Source organism: Muntiacus reevesi, chromosome 3 (genome assembly GCF_963930625.1).
Source record: "Muntiacus reevesi chromosome 3, mMunRee1.1, whole genome shotgun sequence".
Taxonomy (NCBI): Eukaryota; Metazoa; Chordata; class Mammalia; order Artiodactyla; family Cervidae; genus Muntiacus; species Muntiacus reevesi.
Window position 1 is genome coordinate 13,768,005 of NC_089251.1, and position 17,221 is coordinate 13,785,225.

The 17,221-nt window shown below is 55.4% G+C and overlaps 1 protein-coding gene across 7 annotated transcripts in view; it reads right to left on the reverse strand.

Moving 5' to 3' along the window:
* DAB2IP (DAB2 interacting protein) overlaps positions 1–17,221 on the reverse strand; it is a 209,778-nt gene that overhangs the window by 92,692 nt on the left and 99,865 nt on the right. For 6 of the 7 annotated variants that reach the window (XM_065928531.1, XM_065928528.1, XM_065928536.1 and 3 more), the window contains exon 2: positions 16,485–16,588. In XM_065928531.1, the coding sequence (XP_065784603.1) occupies positions 16,485–16,588 (104 nt within the window). Of the gene's footprint in view, positions 1–16,369; positions 16,589–17,221 lie in introns of those variants that run through there. The other variant, XM_065928534.1, reaches the window with a different exon arrangement.

Consider the following 17,221-nt stretch of genomic DNA (forward strand, 5'->3'; position numbering starts at 1 on the left):
GGGTCTCTGGCTGGCAGGACCCGAGTTCTCAGCTGCTCTCCCATCCCTATTCCTGACACTCCAGTTCTCTGCCCCACGCTGCCCCCTACTTCTCCAGGAAGTTCCGGGAGACCTTCTCAAAGGTCTTTCAGAATTCCAGACACGGGATTTCTTTGCTCACCATTTCAATCAATTCCATGTGATGATGATGATGATAAATTACCAATTATGGAGCTCCTGCTCTGCCAAGTCACTCTGCCCGGGGCACTCACACAACCCGACCAGATCCTGGGGAGGCGATCCCAGGGGGGCCAGATGCTTCTGATGGGGAATCTTCGTGAGGACATGTGCTTCAGAATTCAGGAAGTTTGGGGTTTTCAAGTGGGGAAGCAGAGGCTCAGAGAATTTAAGCCGCTTGCCGAGAGTGGCGGAGCTGCTAGGTGGGCGAGCTGGGACCGTAATCAGGAGAGTTCTAGTCTCTAAGAGTGCGGGGCAGGGATCCCTTTACACATACATGCCTGCCACACACAGACACACACACACACTCAAGTGTCAGAGGCCAGAACAGAAGTTGACCGCTCAGCCCCTCCTCCCCACCCCCAAGGCCCTATTCTGGGCCTGGGGAAAGGTGGAAAGAAGGGAAGGTGGGCTGCTCCCTGAGTACAGGATGTCACCTGCGGCTCACAGGTGAGGATCTGGAGGTTCAGAGAGGGGAGCCTCGCCCACTCCCATCCTCATGGGTGCATCCATCCCCACCCAGGAGGCAGCATCCGGCAGCGCGAGGGTTAGGGGGTGGTATGTGTTTGCATTCCAGCAGCAGCACTTGGCCACCTGGGAGTCATGGGTCACCACTGGACTCTCAGCCCACTTCTCACCTGAATGTAAAGCACACAGCACCATGCGTGGCACATAGGTGCTCCGGCAGCCCCCGACTCCATCATCTATTTGGTCCTGCATCCTGAAGGTAAGCTTTCATCACCTTCTCCCCTTTAACAAACCAACTCCGAGTCACTGGCTATGGGTGGGTGGGCCTGACCTGTGACAGTGCTCAGGATGGAGGCAGAAGCCCAGGGCGCCCCCTCAGCCCAGGCCCAGCTTCTCCTTCATGGCCATATCTAAGGGCTGCACCCAAACAAGGATCCTTCAAATGAGGAGGCCGTCTGAACAGGTGTGTCTCTCCATTTCTTTCTGAGGCTCTGTGCAAATGCCAAAACCTCACCTAAACAGGAAAGGGAGGGGACAATTCCACTTAGATATCGCCATCTCTCTGCGCCCCAGGTAAGGAGACATGCTGGACCCAGAGGCTGGCAGGCAGACCTGATGCTCTGGTGGGCTGAAAGGAGCACCTCACTCTCTCCACCCTAGCGCAGGCTCCAGGGAGGGGCGGGGGTGGCTAAGGAGTCCTGCTTCCAAGAGAACAGGGAGAGAGCCAGGAGGGCCCACAGCTGGCAGCCAGGCCAATGCCCACATGACACAGAGAGGCACCTGAGACCCAGAGAGCAGGGGGACTTTCCCAGAGTCGCCGAGCGGGGCAGTGGCAGAAGCGTGGTCCAACCGGGGTTCCCCTTTCTCCTTGCCCAGTGCTCTTGCAACATCAGCGTGCTTCCAGAACCGCCCAGCTCCCTGGGTTTCCTCTTTCCAGGCCTCAGTCTTCCCATCTGTACTACGAGGGCCTGGGTTGGATGATCACCATGCTCCTTTCTAGAGCTGACATTGGACGATTCTCTAAAGCTAGAGTGGCTGCCTTCCACAGCTGGGCTCTTCCATGCTTGGCACTAGTAGCGCCAGCAAATCCTGTGACTTTGCCCCAATCCTTCAGATGCACAATTCCTCCTGCCCTCTTTCCCGGCTCTGGGGGCTCTGCCCTCAGCAAGCTGCCAGGCCTCCCCGGCCACCTCCCCTGGGAACTACGCACCATCAAAGAGGGTCCCAGTTGGGGAATGACTCAGTAATGGGGGAAATGTCAGACACTGTGAAAGCAGAGAGGAATTTTAAGGCAGGATCAAGTAAGTGCCTTCCCAGTGGTCACCTAATCATAGGCCACCCTGTGCCCATAGAACCCTCCCTAAGCCCATGCCGGTGCTCCTTTGAACGTAAGTCCTCCACATTCCACCCTACCCAGAGGAAGCGGTCTACTCAGGTCACACGAAGAGAACCAATTCATGGGCCATGAGAACCAGGAGGGGACTGGAGCCTGATACTCAGGATCACTCTTGCATTAAAATACTGCCCAGAGGGACTTCCCTGGTGGTCCGGTGGTTGAGAATCCACCTTGCAATACAGGGGATGCAGGTTCAATCCCTGGTTGAGGAACTAAGGTCCCATATGCTGGGGAGCAAGGAAGACCCGACACAGTCAAATAAATAAATAGATATTAAAAAAACAGTGTCTGGATAACTACACTCCAACATGTTCTCGTGCAGAAACGTGCTGTGCTTAGTCGCCCAGTCGTGTCCGACTCTTTGTGACCCCACGGAGATTGTAGCCCGCCAGGCTCCTCTGCCCATGGAATTCTCCAGGCAAGAATGCTGGAGTGGGTAGCCGTTCCCTTCTCTAGAAGATCTTCCCAACCCAGGTATCCCACACGGCAGGTGGATTCTTTACCGTCTGAGCTACCAGGGAAGCCCAAGAGAAATACCCAGGGCCAGAAACACACCCAAGTTCAAGGACATGCATGGCGCACATGGTGGGGAACGTGGTCACAGAGAAATGCATGTATGAACAGAACAGGCCTCCCTGGCGCCACCAGATACACACACAATTGCATGTGCACGCCAATCAGCACACACATAAATACACACTACCATGAAACACACAAGTAAACATACAAATATACTGAGACAGGCTCGCAGATTGACACACATACTCAGCTGCCATCAGGCACTCGTAGCGTTACACTGACGCCCGGGCCAAACCCACCAGCCCACATGCATTCACGAGGGTGACCGGTAAGCGCAAAGAGCCAGGAGCCCAGACCTTGGGCCGGAGGGGGAAAACTGGCTCCCAGTAGCGGTCTCCACAATCAGGCAGGTCTCATTTTGTGCCAGTCTCCGAGGACGACCTCCTTGCTTCTCTCGCACCCTGATAACTGTCTTCCCAGTTCCCTGAACGTGGGGTTTCTGGGCACCTTGAGGCCTGGCAGGTTGTTCTACAGGATCATACCCCTACCCAGAGCTGGAGACCCCTGCCCCAAACATCTCTCCCTCTGTCCATCACCGCACTTGAAACAGCACCACGTGACACACCTCTTTAGGTCTTAGGAATCCCTGGGAAACGCAAGTACTTTCCCTCCCCCTTCCACCAGTTAACGTGGTGGGCCCTAGGCCAGTGACCTAACTGCCCTAGCCTATTTTCTTTTCTGTAGAACGGGAAAGATAGTAGCCACCCCACAGGTTGTTGGAATGAGTCAACGGGATCACACATGGAAAGAACTCGGCCCATTTCCCGGCACATGGCAGAAATATTAGCTCCTATCATCAGCACTGTCACTGTTGTTGTTTTTATTGCTCAGACTTTGCTCAGCTCCCAGGGGCCAGCCCAGCGAATTAGCCAGAAGAAAACAGAGAGCAGCAGATCCCAGAGCAGTCTCTAGGACCCAGAGCTCCTGTGATGGAGAAGGGGGCTAGTCCACTTTCCTGAGCCCCAAGAAAGGCTGGCTCTCTGCCCTCAAAACCCCCTCCGTCCAGCTGGAGAGGTGGCCCAGGCCGTTCCTAGGCACCTGCAGGAGGCTCCTGGCTGCTTTGGCCGCCTCCAACCCTGCCACCCTCCCCCTGTTCATTCTCCAAGAGCATCCAGAGGGACCCTTCGAAAAACAGATGAGATCCTGCCGCAGACAAGCTGCACACCCTTCCACAGTTCCCCAGGGCTCCTGGGGTGAAGGCCAAGCAGCCTGGTGAAGCCCCTCAGGATCTCCGCCTGCTCGGATCCCAGGGGCTTCACTGGCACTCCTGCCACAGGGCCTTGGCACAGGCTGTTGCCACTGCCTAGAACAGAGGCCCCCTCTGCCCAGTGGGCCCTGCACACCCTTCAGTCTCTCCTCAGCCTTCTTAGGGGCCTCCCCGATGACCTCAGATTGAATGAGATCTCCCTGCAGACCGATCACACTTGTAGCTATACATGTTTCAGACCTCCCTCTCCTACGGAATTATGGGGGCCATCGTGGCCTGGGTCCCCAGTGCTGGACGCCTGGCAGGTATTCCATATATACTCCCTGAGTGAATAAACAAGTATTTATGATATAAAAGAAAAACGAGAAAGGCAGACAGAGAATGTGCTCTGAGAGGCTTTTTAAGGGAGTCCACTTGGGGTCAATCTGAGTGGACTTGCTGGAGGAGGCAGCTTTTGAGGACATAATAGAAACACTGAAGATGAGGCAGCGGTTGGGCTTGCTGAGATCATCGGGGGCAGGGCAGCCATATAAGGGGTATTCCAGGCAGAATCCCAGTACAGGCAACGGAGCTGAGGTAGGACAGCAGCAGGTCTGACAGGCTTTGAAGGCCCTGGTGTGATCACAGGTCTTCTGACTTCCAAGTTACACACCCCTTCCCCAGTGCAGAGGATGCTCAGGTCGAGGGGGCCCCTTAGAAACCCTGAGAGTGTAGAGGAGGGGGCATGCAGTTGGGAAGGTGGGATGGGGAAATGAGGACATCAGAGAGGCCGTCCTGGTACCTGCCAGTGCCCAGGACTGAGTGACATCAGTGACCAGAAACCAGACACTCATTCCTACTGTCTCAAGCAAGAACGTGATAACCCAGAGCAGCCAGGAGTGACTCACTGCCCCATGAGTCCTCTGGCGCGCCTCATAAGCCCACCCCAGAGATCTGGACGGCCACATGCACTTCATCAGCTCTTTAAGCCCTGGGCCAGCCCTGACCTCAGGGCAAGTCCAGCTCCAGGCCACATGGCTTCAGGAAAACCAGCTCCCTCCGGGAGCCACACCCCTGCAGCAGGCGCTCTACTCTCTCCCTCTGCCTCCCTACCAGCCCCGTCACTGAGGCCCTGGCACCAGGCCAGTCTTCCTGGGGTGACTCACTGCTTCTCCCCCATCAGCACGTCTCTGTCCTGCACTCTGTGTGAGAGAACGCTCTCAACAGAGGCTTCCTGGCAGGAGTAGCAAGAAAACCGTGCGCAGACACAAGAAATCTGGATTCAAAACCCTGCTCCTGCTATTAACGGTAACAGGAACTATTCCAACGCATTAATAAGAGTAAGCCAGATGTATTTATTAAGCTTTGTCTCAGCTTCAGGCACTATATCAGAGCTTTACATGACTTATCCTAATCCTCATAGCCCAATGTGCAGATAAGAAAATGGGGGCTCAGAGATGTTAAGCTACTTGCACAAGATTGAACAGCCAGGAAGTGGCAGAGCTGGGTTCCACGCAGGTAGTCTGCCCCAGAGCTCAAGTCCTTCCATCATTCCATTACTGCAGTATGAGGCTCTGAGCAAGCAACTTGGCCTCTCTGTGACTTGGTTTTCCCATCTGTAAAATGAGGAGATGGCCTAGCTGACCTCTAAATCCCTTTCCAGCTTAGGCATGCCATCTTTCCCCTCCCTGGTGAACCATTTGCAGGCGAAAACAAGGGGGCCTTCTGGAGACAACAGCTTGCCTGAAGGAAGGATGCTCATGGTGGAACTTCAGGCCCTGCTGGGCCATTGGGAGCTTCTGTTAGGCAAGATGGCCTCACCCTGCCCCACTCCCAGGCACCTTGCTGGCCAGGGCTAGCCCTGGAGCATCAAGGCAGAGGAGAGGAGCTATCCTATTTCTCCCTGGACCATAACCCACCAGGGAGCACCAGGACCCCAGGGTGTTCCAGCCCCCAAGGCTAGAGTGGGAGGGAGAGGCAAGAAGCAGGGGGCAGCCCCATAAATCCACCTGAGTGAGCAGTGCGTTTAAAAGCCCTTTTCACTACAGGATACAAAACGCACCGTTTGGGGAGAGGATTTTATAGGCTATTTCTCCTTCTGGGTTGATTTACCGTCTACAGGCCAGGCTCACCTGGGCGCCTGCCCCTGAGGGGTCATGGGAACCCATGCGGCGGAGGCAAGGTCAATTTCAAGGCGAGACTGTGGTCGTTCGGGTGGCCTGTCCTGACCTCCTCCCAAAGTGGGTGGCCACTGGCCTCAGAGACGTAGTGGGCCGTCAGGAGCCAGGGGGTGTTAGCTCACCCACTCCCCTCACCCCACACTCACTCACTGGATGTATTCACTCCTCTCATCGCTCACACATCTTCATCCCCCAAGCCCCTCCGGTGTCCGCCACAGGTGAGGCCCTGCCCCTGTTCCCGGGGCTGAGCGAAATCAGAAATAGCCGCTGCCCTTAAGAAAGTCATCACTCTCTCTGGTGGATAGTTAAGTCATGGCATCTGTGTTCTGGGGCCTGGGGTGGGGAGGCCTGCAGGAACCGCAGTGGGGGTGGGTATGGGGGAGGGAAGGAACTTTCAAGGAAGGGAAATGGGGAGGAACCGTGGGCAGACGGGCCAGCCTGCACAGAGGCACGGACCCTGGGACAGCCCCGGGGGCCTCGATGCAGGCAGGGGAGCCAGATCCCCCCTCCTGGCAGCCATTGATGGTGCTGGAGGGGGGCAGGAATGATCACGGCTCGTTTTAGATGTTCCTTAAGCAATTCCATGAGAAAAGTTACTCATCCCCCGGCAGGGCCTTGTGTCGGAAACAGATGCCATTGCCGCCACTTCCAAAGAGGGCCTCCTGGCTTGGGAACAGTTCCCACCCGAAGACTCAGATATAATTATGTTTGCGATCCAACCCAAATGCCACTTGGTGTGACAGAGGCAATCACTTCATTTCTATATGGGGTTGGGGGGGGTGGCATCTGAGCTCTGGCCCCCCACTCCCAGTTTCCTGGGTTCCCTAAGAGAGGGGAAGCCCTTCAGGGGCCACAGGTTGGGGTGGGAAGAGGGGAGCAGTTTCCTCCCACCCCAGAGTGTCTGCCCTGCTCACACCCCTTCTGACATGGAGGGGTGGAGGGGGTGGCCAGAGCAGCTGCAGACAGGGGTGGGACATGATGAGATCAAATGCCAGCTCGGTCCTCGATCAGTTGTGTGACCTGGGACAGCACCTCTCCCCTCTCTGGGCCTCAGTGTTCTCATCTGTAAGACAGAGGGACTAGCAACACGGGCCGGCAGACACTGGGCTGCGTGTGCGGGCCGGGCTCTGCAAGACCTTCACTGTCCAGGCTCGCGAGCTGAGTGAGCTTCAGCAAGTCCTTCACTCTCCGTCTGCCTCGGTTTTGTCACTTAAAAAAAAAGAGGGATTCGTGTTATGTGCCTCATGATATCATCAGATGATACCCAGTGAGGGCTCAGCAGAGGGTCTGACCCAGAGGACTGCGTAAAACAGCCTTTGTGACCACACCCCCCTCCTTATGCACACAGTAAGGAGCTGGGATTCAAACCCAGCTGGACCGGACTTTTGTCAGAGGACAACCATGATGGAGTGTCTATTAGTCCAGCCCAGTGACCATGGCGCAGAGACACTGCCCACCATCTGCACCCGGGCCCCTCCTGCTGGAAGGCTGCCTGGGCCCCAGACCTTGCCCCTCTCCATGTCCCTGATGAGGGTCCCCTTTCACAGGTGCTAAAGCTCTCCGGTCAACATAGTCCGGTCAGCTCAGCCAACGGTGCCAACCCACTTGCCCACGGGCACTCCTGTTTGGAGCTGTTCCGTCCACCCGGCAGTAGGCTCTGCAGCCTGCGTCGCTGGACCCCGTGGCCCCAGACAAAATACCCCCGGATTTCCACTCTCTTTTGGGAGTTACCGCCCAGGCAGCCACTCGCTGCCCTCTGCTGCCCCCAACCGGGCAGAAGCCTTCCTGCGCGGACACCTCCGGCTCCTTCCATCTGTACTCACCACCTGGGAATTTGGTTTCTGGTCTCTTGGGGACCCCTGCACACCCTCCCCCACCCCAACCTCCTGGTCTCAGAGCGGAGGCCTGCGAGCTCTGTGTGAGTAGTCATTTCGGACCCTCAGGAGGAGGCGTGGGGCAGGGAGGACCAGAGACTCTGGGAAAGGGGCGCGGTGGGGTGAGCCCCGCCGCCAGCAATCAGGGCTTTCTGCGATTTGTTGTGAGATTGTTGGCGCAACAGCAACCCTGAGGGCCAGGGGTTCCCGTGCCACTTTACAGAAAAAAGAGAGGTCGGAGTTGGAGAGCTGGCTTGAGCGATCCCACAGAGGGAAGCCGTGGGGCTAAGATTCAAATCCTACCCCTCCCAAGTAGACCTACGGGAAGAGTCAGAACTATGTCCCCAGGATGGGGGACCCCAGGAGGTAGGGGGAGGAGGGGGGCTCCTGGTGAAGAGAGGGAGAAAGACACCCCCCAATAGCATCTCACCTGCCAATCACAGAGAACCTGACACACCCCTGTGAGTGACTCAAACACCCAACTGCTAAGGCTCCTTTTGTGCAAGGACCCTTTGACACAGGGACCGAGGGAGTCAGCCACCGACACCTTAGTGGGGACCAGTTTATCCAGCTCCTTGTTGCCCAACAGGCTGACGTGCAGGACCTTACAGGGACGTCCTAGAAGTACTTCTGGAGGACTCCGGGGCAGAAAGGGGTGGGTGGGTGGGGTCAGAGGTTGTCCTTATTCCCCTCTCCATCCTCCCACCCAAGCTAGCACCTCCTGCAACGAGGCAGCAGATTCCAGGGCTCCTTGAAGTGAGTTCTTCCTTCCAGCTCTGCCCTCAGGGATCCCTGCAAGGGCATTCTAAGCTCAGATGAGGGCAGGGATGAGAAAAGCAGCTTGCTCGCTCCCCATCCTCTATCCCCCACTCCATCCCTGGTCTCTGATGTTATTGGGGGGCATCTCTCTCCCTCTCTTCACCAGGACCCCCGCCACCACCACCTCCATCCTGGGAACATAGTACTGACTCTTCCCATAGGTCTACTTGGGAGGGGTAGGATTTGAATCTTAGCCCCACGGCTTCCCTCTGTGGGATCGCGCAGGCCAAGTCTCCAACTCTGAGCCTCTTTTTTTTCCTCTCTAAACTGGCACAGGAACCCCTGGCCCTCAGAACTGCTGTTCTGCCAGCACTCCAGACTTTCTGGAAGGGAAGAGTGGGCAGAGACCAGGGGCTGCAGACTCTCTCAGCCTGAGTCAGGTATGCTGCTCTGAGGACACAATGCATTCCATCCCGATCTGCTCTGGCTAGTTCTGGCCGACCCTCACCTCCCTCTCTAGGGACTCCATACTCCTATTAATATAGCCTCCCATCCTGTTTGGTCTGTGCGCTGCAAGAGATCTTCTGTCCCTTGTTTTCCAGCCACACCCTCACACTTCAGCCCCTCACATTGCTCCCTGTTCCCACTATCACTTGCTCAAGCTATTAATATTTCCCATCTCTCAGCCTCCAGAGGGACTGTCCTGGCTGTCAGTCCTTCCCCCTCACCTGCCCAGAAATGACTTCATGAAGCCCCAGCTAACCCTGCCTGGTAGGCAAACAAACCCTGTATGTTTGCAGGTGGAAACTACCTTTAATGTGTGTCAATGCCCCCACACAGGCCCTGAAACATAGTTGAAATTGTTAGTTGCTCAGTTGTGTCCGACTCTTTGCGACCCCATGGACTGTAGCCCACCAGGCTGCTCTGCCCAAGGAGTTCTCCATGGAGTGGGTCGCCATTCCCTTCTCCAGGGGATCTTCCCAACCCAGGGATCAAACCCGGTCTCCTGCATTGCAGGCAGATTCTACCATCTGAGCCACCAGGGAAGTCCTGAAACATAATTGGTGCTAGTTAAAAATGTATTAAAAGAAAGAAAAAAGGAAGGCAGCGAAGGGAGGGAGGAAAGTAAGTTAGTGCATACCCACAACAGGACTCACAGACCACAGCTTGACTCCCATCTCTACCACTCATGGGCTGGGGGACCCTGGGCCAGTCCCTTCTCCCTGAGTCTTACTTTCCAAATCTGTAAAATGGATCTGATGAAACTGCCTTCTTGTTTATTAATGGGGCAGGCAACCTCTCAACCCTACCAAATACCACAGCCTGCCCACAGTCCCAGGCCTCAGATGCTGGCCTGGCCTTGATTCAGGAAGTTTCAAACAGCCCCTGACCCCATACTCCCACCCTGCAGACCGTCCTGGCCAGCCCTGGCCACCCTGGGCTGTCTGTGACGACGTTCCCATCTCCTGCATTCCTTCTGCAAGAAGGCAGACACAGACCGAACGGACACAGACCAAAATGATAGTAATTTGCCTTTGGGGTTTAAACAGTTTAATAACAATTAGGCTCCATGAAAGACAGGGGAGGAGAAGGGTTGAGGCTAAGGGGCCTGCTCTCTCCACCAACCCTCTCATCTGCAGAACAATGGCCAGACACTGGGTTGGGAGACTCCAGCTCACCAGATCACGTGACTCAAGAGAGCAAGAGATATCAGCCTCGCAGGCAAATTTCTGGTACCACGAGGTGCTGGGGCACCCAATCCGGGGTCCAGCACTCCTATCTTCCAGCCATGCTTCATAGCTGACATCCCTCTGCCAGTCTGTGGGCCGCAGACATAAACATGTCCCGTGTAAATATGCTTCAGCCTGGAGTGATGGAGGGAGGCCCAGCAGGTATTCCAGGCAAACCTACTTTCTCTGGGTCTCAGTTGCCCCATCTGTGCAGGGACAGAGCTGGCCCCTGTGATCTGGGGGTTTGACCAGCTCTTCTGTCCATGGGAGTCGCCTTAGCCATCAAGGGGCACGAATGGGGCAGATGGGCAGACCAGGAGGAGGCGCTGTGCTGATGAGCCCTCGGGGGCCTCCAAGGGTAGTCAAGAGTCACAAAGTTCATTCCCTTCAGCCCCCTCCTCCCAGGAAACACGAGGAAGGGCGTGGCTGCAGGGAAGAGAGGGCAGGAGGGGGCAAGGCAGAGGAGCCCAGGACAGGGGAATAGAGACACCCAGGCTCCATTCCAGGCCCGGCTCCAGACATGCCGTGTGACTTCAGGGAAGGACCCTCCCCTCTCTGAGCCTCAGGCCCTGCTCTGTAGAAGGAAGGGTTGGATCAGATAATTTCCAACAGCCTTTCCACCATGGTGTTAAGGGGGATCACGCACAGTCCTGCATGTTTGTGGTCCTGTACCTGTTTCTCTGTATATGAGAAAGAAAGACAGCTGAAATGTGGGGACGATTTGGAGAAACCTTGGTAAGAGGGGTGAGCAGGTGAGGAAACCTCAGATCCACATCCCAGAGGTCTCCAGCCCTATCCACTCTCACTCACCATCCCCTCTGACTCCTGTGTCTGTAGGGGAAAGTCCAAAGCCCTTACCCACCCACTTTTCTCTCCAGGCTCCTCTCTGTCATGTTTGCAACTCATTCAACATCATCTAATCACACAGAGCCTTTGGCTTGTTCCTATTTAGTTAGATCCCACTCTAACTGGAATACTCTTCTCCTCTTGCTCCCGACAAACTCCTATAGATCCCTCAAAGCCCAGCCCCACAGATCCCTCCTCGAGAAATTCTTCCCTACCCTCGCCAACAAGAGGTAACTGCCCCTTGTTCTGGGTTCTCACAGCATCCCAGGCACACCAGCATCATAGCTTTAGGACCACCTAGGGTGCACACACTTGAGCATCCAGTAAAAGTAGGTGGTTGAAAGGAACCAAGACCCGCATCTTGAAGCATCTGCAATCAACTGGTACTGAGTTTATCTGCAGCTTCCGCCAGCCCCCTGGGCCTTCCCCTCCCTGACACTTCTCCTTCTCCAACTCGCAAAAAATAGCCCTGAGACCTAATTTCAGCTAAACCTTCAAACACGACTCTTCACTTTCAACTTCCCGAGGAGGAATCAATTGGCTGTCAAGTTTCCCAGAGCCTCTGCCACCTCCCACACCCGGGCCCTGCCAGCTCTCCTCAAGGTCGGTGGGAGGGATGGGGGCAGAGGAAGGAGGGAGGGAGGACCCAGCCCACACCAGAGGGAGGTTGGGTCTGCCCAGGGCGGTGGGCTGAAGGGACACAGGTGGAGACCGGTAATAGTCACCATCTCCTTACCCCTAATCACACCACGAATTCCTCACACATGGGGTGGCCGGTGAGAGGGGACAGCCTGCTGCTGATAAGGGTCCTTGGGCTTCAGGGCGGGGGTCCATAGCTTATGACTTGTGGACCCGACTCGCTCTCGTTTCCAGGATTCACTGCTGAGAAGACAGAGCGGCGCTTGAACTCAGCCTCGCCATCTCTTTGGAGCCCAAGAACTGGAGGCCAGTGATGGGCAGGAGGTCCCTTTGGTCCCCCGTTCCCAGCTCCTTCCCCATCCTGCCCGCATCCCGGGCCCCACAGAGCTCTCAGGGTCCTGGCTGGATGGCCTGCTGGCACTGAGTGACCCTGGGAAACCGCACCCCCGCCCCCAACTCCACGTGTAGGTAGAAGGAAGTCGTACCAGCGGGGCAAAGGGTTCCATATCTTGCCCAAGTCACAATGCTGGCATGAGACTCGGCCCCAGGTCTGCTGACTTTACGGCTCATTCCCTTAGTGCATGAAAACATTTAATCACCTTTTGTATGCCCGAGCTACAAAATCCACTCCCCCTATTTTATAGAAGAGTAAACTGAGGCTCTCCCAGGGTCACATGATCTCCAAGAGACATAGGAACAACACTGGGTCCCTGGTGCCCTGTGGGGTGACTGCGGTCCGAGGCTGACTCACAAAAGGGGTGAGGGCCAGCATGTGGGGTGCAAACAGCCCAGACTCAGGAGCACTCCCAGCTGAGTGGTGCCCAGGTCAAGTCCAGCCCCTCCCCGGCCTCAGCTGGCACAGAGGAGGTAGATAGAATGAGGCCTCTAGATCCCGACATGGGTTCACCATTAAACTGCATCACCGCCAAAGGGCACTGCTGTGAGACGTGGTGACATCTCATCACCCGGGTTTGAAATGGCAGCGAAGGTGACAGTTATTCAAGTACATCCTGTGGCATCTCCCCTGCCTCCTCCAGGCAAAACCGTGTTCCCCAGGTTCCCTGGGGGGCTACACAGAGCAGCAGCCAGCGAGCACAAGGATGTGGCCGTGGGAGCAGGTGGGGCGCGTTCAGGCTGCAGGGGAGAGGGTGTGCTTCCAGTCTTGCACAGGGTCATGTCAAGTCCGTCTCTAAGGCCCAGGCCAGGCGCACCTCTGACCTTCCCCAAGGCAACCCATCCTCTGCCCCGACCCTCCGCAGATCTTCACTGTTCTGGAGCCCAAAGAGGAAACACAATTCAGCTTGTAGGTGCTCCATCAGTAAGGAATCCACCTGCAATGCAGGAGACCCAGGTCCGACCCCTGGGTCGAGAAGATCCCTTGGAGAAGGAAACGGCAAGCCACTTCAGTAAACCTGCCTGGGAAATCCCATGGACAGAGGAGCCTGGTGGGCTATAGTCCATGGGGGACGCAAAGAGTTGGACACAACTTCACAACTAAACCACCACCACCATCATTACTATGGACCTCTCAGTTGGTACTAGCGGTAAAGAACCCACCTGCCAATGCAGGAGATGCAAGATACGTGGGTTCTATCCCTGGGTTGGGAAGATCCCCTGGAGGAGGGCACGGCAACTCAATCCAGTATTCTTGCCTGGAGAATCCCATGAACAGGGGAGCCTGGTGGGTTATAATCCATGGGGTCGCAAAGAGTCGGACATGACTGAAGTCACACACACACACACACGCACACACACGCACGCACGCACAGGGGTTAACCACCTACCATGGGTCGGACCTGGGCTGACGTGCACACACGAAGGTCCAGTAAGTCCTTCAAGAAAGAGCAGTCATTCCACACTTTACTGATGAGGACACGTGGCTCAGAAAGGATGAGTGACTAACGAGGTCACACGGGTCATGCAAGAGCTGGAATTTGAACTCAGATCCCCACCTCCAAGCTTCCTAGTCAAACCCTCTCAGCTCCAAGCACCAGCCCAGGATAGAAACTTGACTCACGCCCCTTAGCACCAGCCCAGGATAGAAACTTGACTCACGCCCCTTTCTCTAACTGCTTCTCACAGAAAAGGACCAAGGCGCCGAGGGAAAGGACGCAAACAGCATATGCCCGGCAGTCCTGGTATCCGTGCCTGGCTCTGTCACACAGCAGCTGTGATACCAGGCAAGTGACTTCACCTCTCTGAGCCTCAGTCCCCTCGTCCGTCACAGGCAGACACTAATGGCCCCTCCCCTCAGGGGTGCTGTGAGAAGTGGCTGAAGTGACAGCAGAACACACGTTCCATCCCGCAGACCCTAATCTCGCGGGACGAAGAGTCTGGGGGCCCAGTGGCTCAGAAGGCTGGCGCTGGCTCTGGCTCTGAGCCACAGGAGTTTTCCACACCAGGAAACACAGTGAAGATGCCACGACAGGAAAAGAAGCCAAGCCTAGCTGGCAATTAAAGAGCTGCAAATTACAGCAACTTCAAGGTGTGATGATACACCTACAAGAGGTGTGATGACGTAGCACAAGAAAGGGAAGCAGGTAAAAAGTGATGCTGAGGGGGTTCTGGAAGGGTGTGGAGGAAGGGTATTCCTTCTCTGGTTCCAGTCCAGCCAGAGGAGTGCACGCGTGGGCACTGGGGTCAGGGAGACCCGGGTCCAAATCTTGGCTCCAACATTTTGAGCACTTGGACTTCACTTCTCTGAGCCTCAGTTTTCTCATCTATAAAATGGGGTGATCGAAGTATCAGCTTCAGGGTTGTCTCACTGATAAAAAGAGATGAACATAGTGCAGGGGAGACATGATGATTAGTCACCATTCCCTACGGCATCCCCAAGGCTCAGCCCTGGCGGCCGTGGCCCTTGGGGTCTGGAGAAAGCAGGTCTCAGCCTGCTCCAGCTGATTCGATCAGGGTCTCCCAGGTCCCAGCCTCCTGTCCTCCGCACAGCTGGACACCATCTCCCAAGGGCCCTGGTCACCCAGGGAGGTAACCTGGAATCCTTTCTCACACAGGTGTCCCTCTCCTCTGAGGCTGATCTGACCCAGAGCCTGGGGCTCAGAACTGCCTTTCGTATCAGCTTGTTAAAAAGGCAGATATCCAGGCCCCACCCCTGGCCCACTATACTGAAATCTTGACAGGGTCCAAGAATCTATTTTGAGAGCATTTTTATGACACAAAGAGAGGTGGAAGAATCGGTGGCTCTGAGGAAAGTCCTATCCCTTTAGCCGGGGACTTGAGGCTCCACTCCACCCAGACCTGGTCCAGCCTTACCTCCTACCCTGACCTCTGGACCCCTCAACTCCAGTCCCAGCAAGCATTTCACCATTGCATAAACACATCAATTTCTAGCATGCCCCTCTGTGCCTTTGCAACTGCTGCCCTTCCTACCTGGAACTCCTTCTCTCACTGTCCCTGCCTACTCAATTTCCAAAGACCCTTCAAGAGTCAGGTCAAAAGTCAGTTCCCAGGGGATATCCACTCCCACCTCACCTGAAACCCCATATCACACCATACAGTGACAGCCAGGCCTGTGACCTCTCTGTTCCCTCCATCAAACCCTCCTTTCCCCTGATCCCCAGAGTACTGGCTCCTCATTCCTTGGACTTCAGCTCAACTATAACTTGCCAGCCACACCACCTCAAGGAAGCCCTCCTAGTTTTCCCTCTCATAGCAGTCTACTTTTCTCTTTCACAGCACACAGCTCCAACACAAGAATGTCAGTTCATAAGGCTTTATCCACCTGGTGCTGTCGTGGCCAGCTCCTCCCACTCGGCCCCAGTGTCAAGAATGGTACCTGGCACACAGCAAGCATGCCGTCAAGATGGGCGAATGAATGGGTGGATGAACAAATGAGTCAAACATCCATCTCCCCCATAGACTGAGCTCCCTGGGGAAGAGAACTTGTCTACTTCTCCAGCGGCTGGCACATGGACAGAGGGGCACGAGTTAACGTGCTGAAACAGGGCAGTAAAGGGACGTAAAACTGCAGGTGTGTGGAAGGGTGGCTGGGACACGGGACACGGAGGGTCAGAAGTTACAGGTCACTGGGTTCTGTTTCCATAAAGTCCTTCAGGTCTGAAAGAAGAGTGGACTGGGGGGACGACTCTAATCAATAGCTAAGCTGTATATATACTATTCTTTGTCGATTCTGAGACATCATCGACTGTAAGGTGCAGCATTGTTTTATGCACCAGCAAGCAAGAAAAAAAATAGCAATTAAATTATGACACACCACAGACTGTTATATGAGAGAGATTAAAATATGGAAATAAAAGGGATCCATCCTAAGGAAGCGTGGTGTGTGCACGCACACGTGAGGGTGCGCTTATGGACCTAACTTTAGCCTTTCTCATCCCACACCAGCTCGGCTCTGGGTCCAGCAGCCTGCAGGGCGTTCAGTCCTCCGCCTGCCCCCTCCCTCGAGGACGGGCCCCCCATGTGGCCTCCGGGGGGCGGGGTTGAGCCACAGAGAGGGGAGCAGCTGAGTGAACGGATACCTAGAGCAAGGGAGGCTGGATGCTCTCCCAGGTCCGTGAGGCTCCAGGAAGGGGGGCCGCGGGGTCGCAGAGCAGCCCCCGGGCCAGGTGGCGATGGTGACGCAGGGATAGTTACCGTGACCCGGAACGGCGTAGCAGCCGAGGGCTCCATGCTGGGGCTCTTCTCCGAGAGGCTGCCAGGCAGGCTGCGCCGGGAGCCCGGCCTTTCTTGGGGCGACTCTGCCAACAGAGAGAGAGGGGGGGGTGGTTAAGCACGGACAATGGAAGCCACCCAGTTGGATGGCATCACCCACTCAATGGACATGAATTTGAGCAAACTGGGAGATAGTGGAGGACGGAGGAGCCTGGCGGTCTACAGTCCATGGGGCTGCAAAGTGTCGGACAGGACTTAGCAACTGAACAAGTCAAGCCTTGCTGTCGTTCCTGACCAGGCTGGGACAACACACAGCTGGTCCCCATAAAATGGTCCAGCCATTGTGGAAAACAGTTTAGCGATTCCCCAACGCGTTAAAGACAGAGTGACTATGTGATCCAGCAATTCCACTCCTAGGTATATACCCCAAAGAACTGAAAACAGGGACATAGACAAATACTTCTATGAAAATGTCCATAGCAGCATTATTCACAATAGCCAAAAAGGTAGAAAAAACCCAAGGGTCCCTCAACAGATGAAAGGATAAACACAGTGTGGTCGCTCCATAAATGGAAGGTAATTCCATTATTAAAAGCATGAAAGTTCTGATCCATGTTGCAACCTGGATGAACCTTGAAAACAAGCTGACTGACATAAACCAGACACAAAGGGACAAATATTGTGAAATCCCACTTGTATAAAATACCCAAAATAGGCAA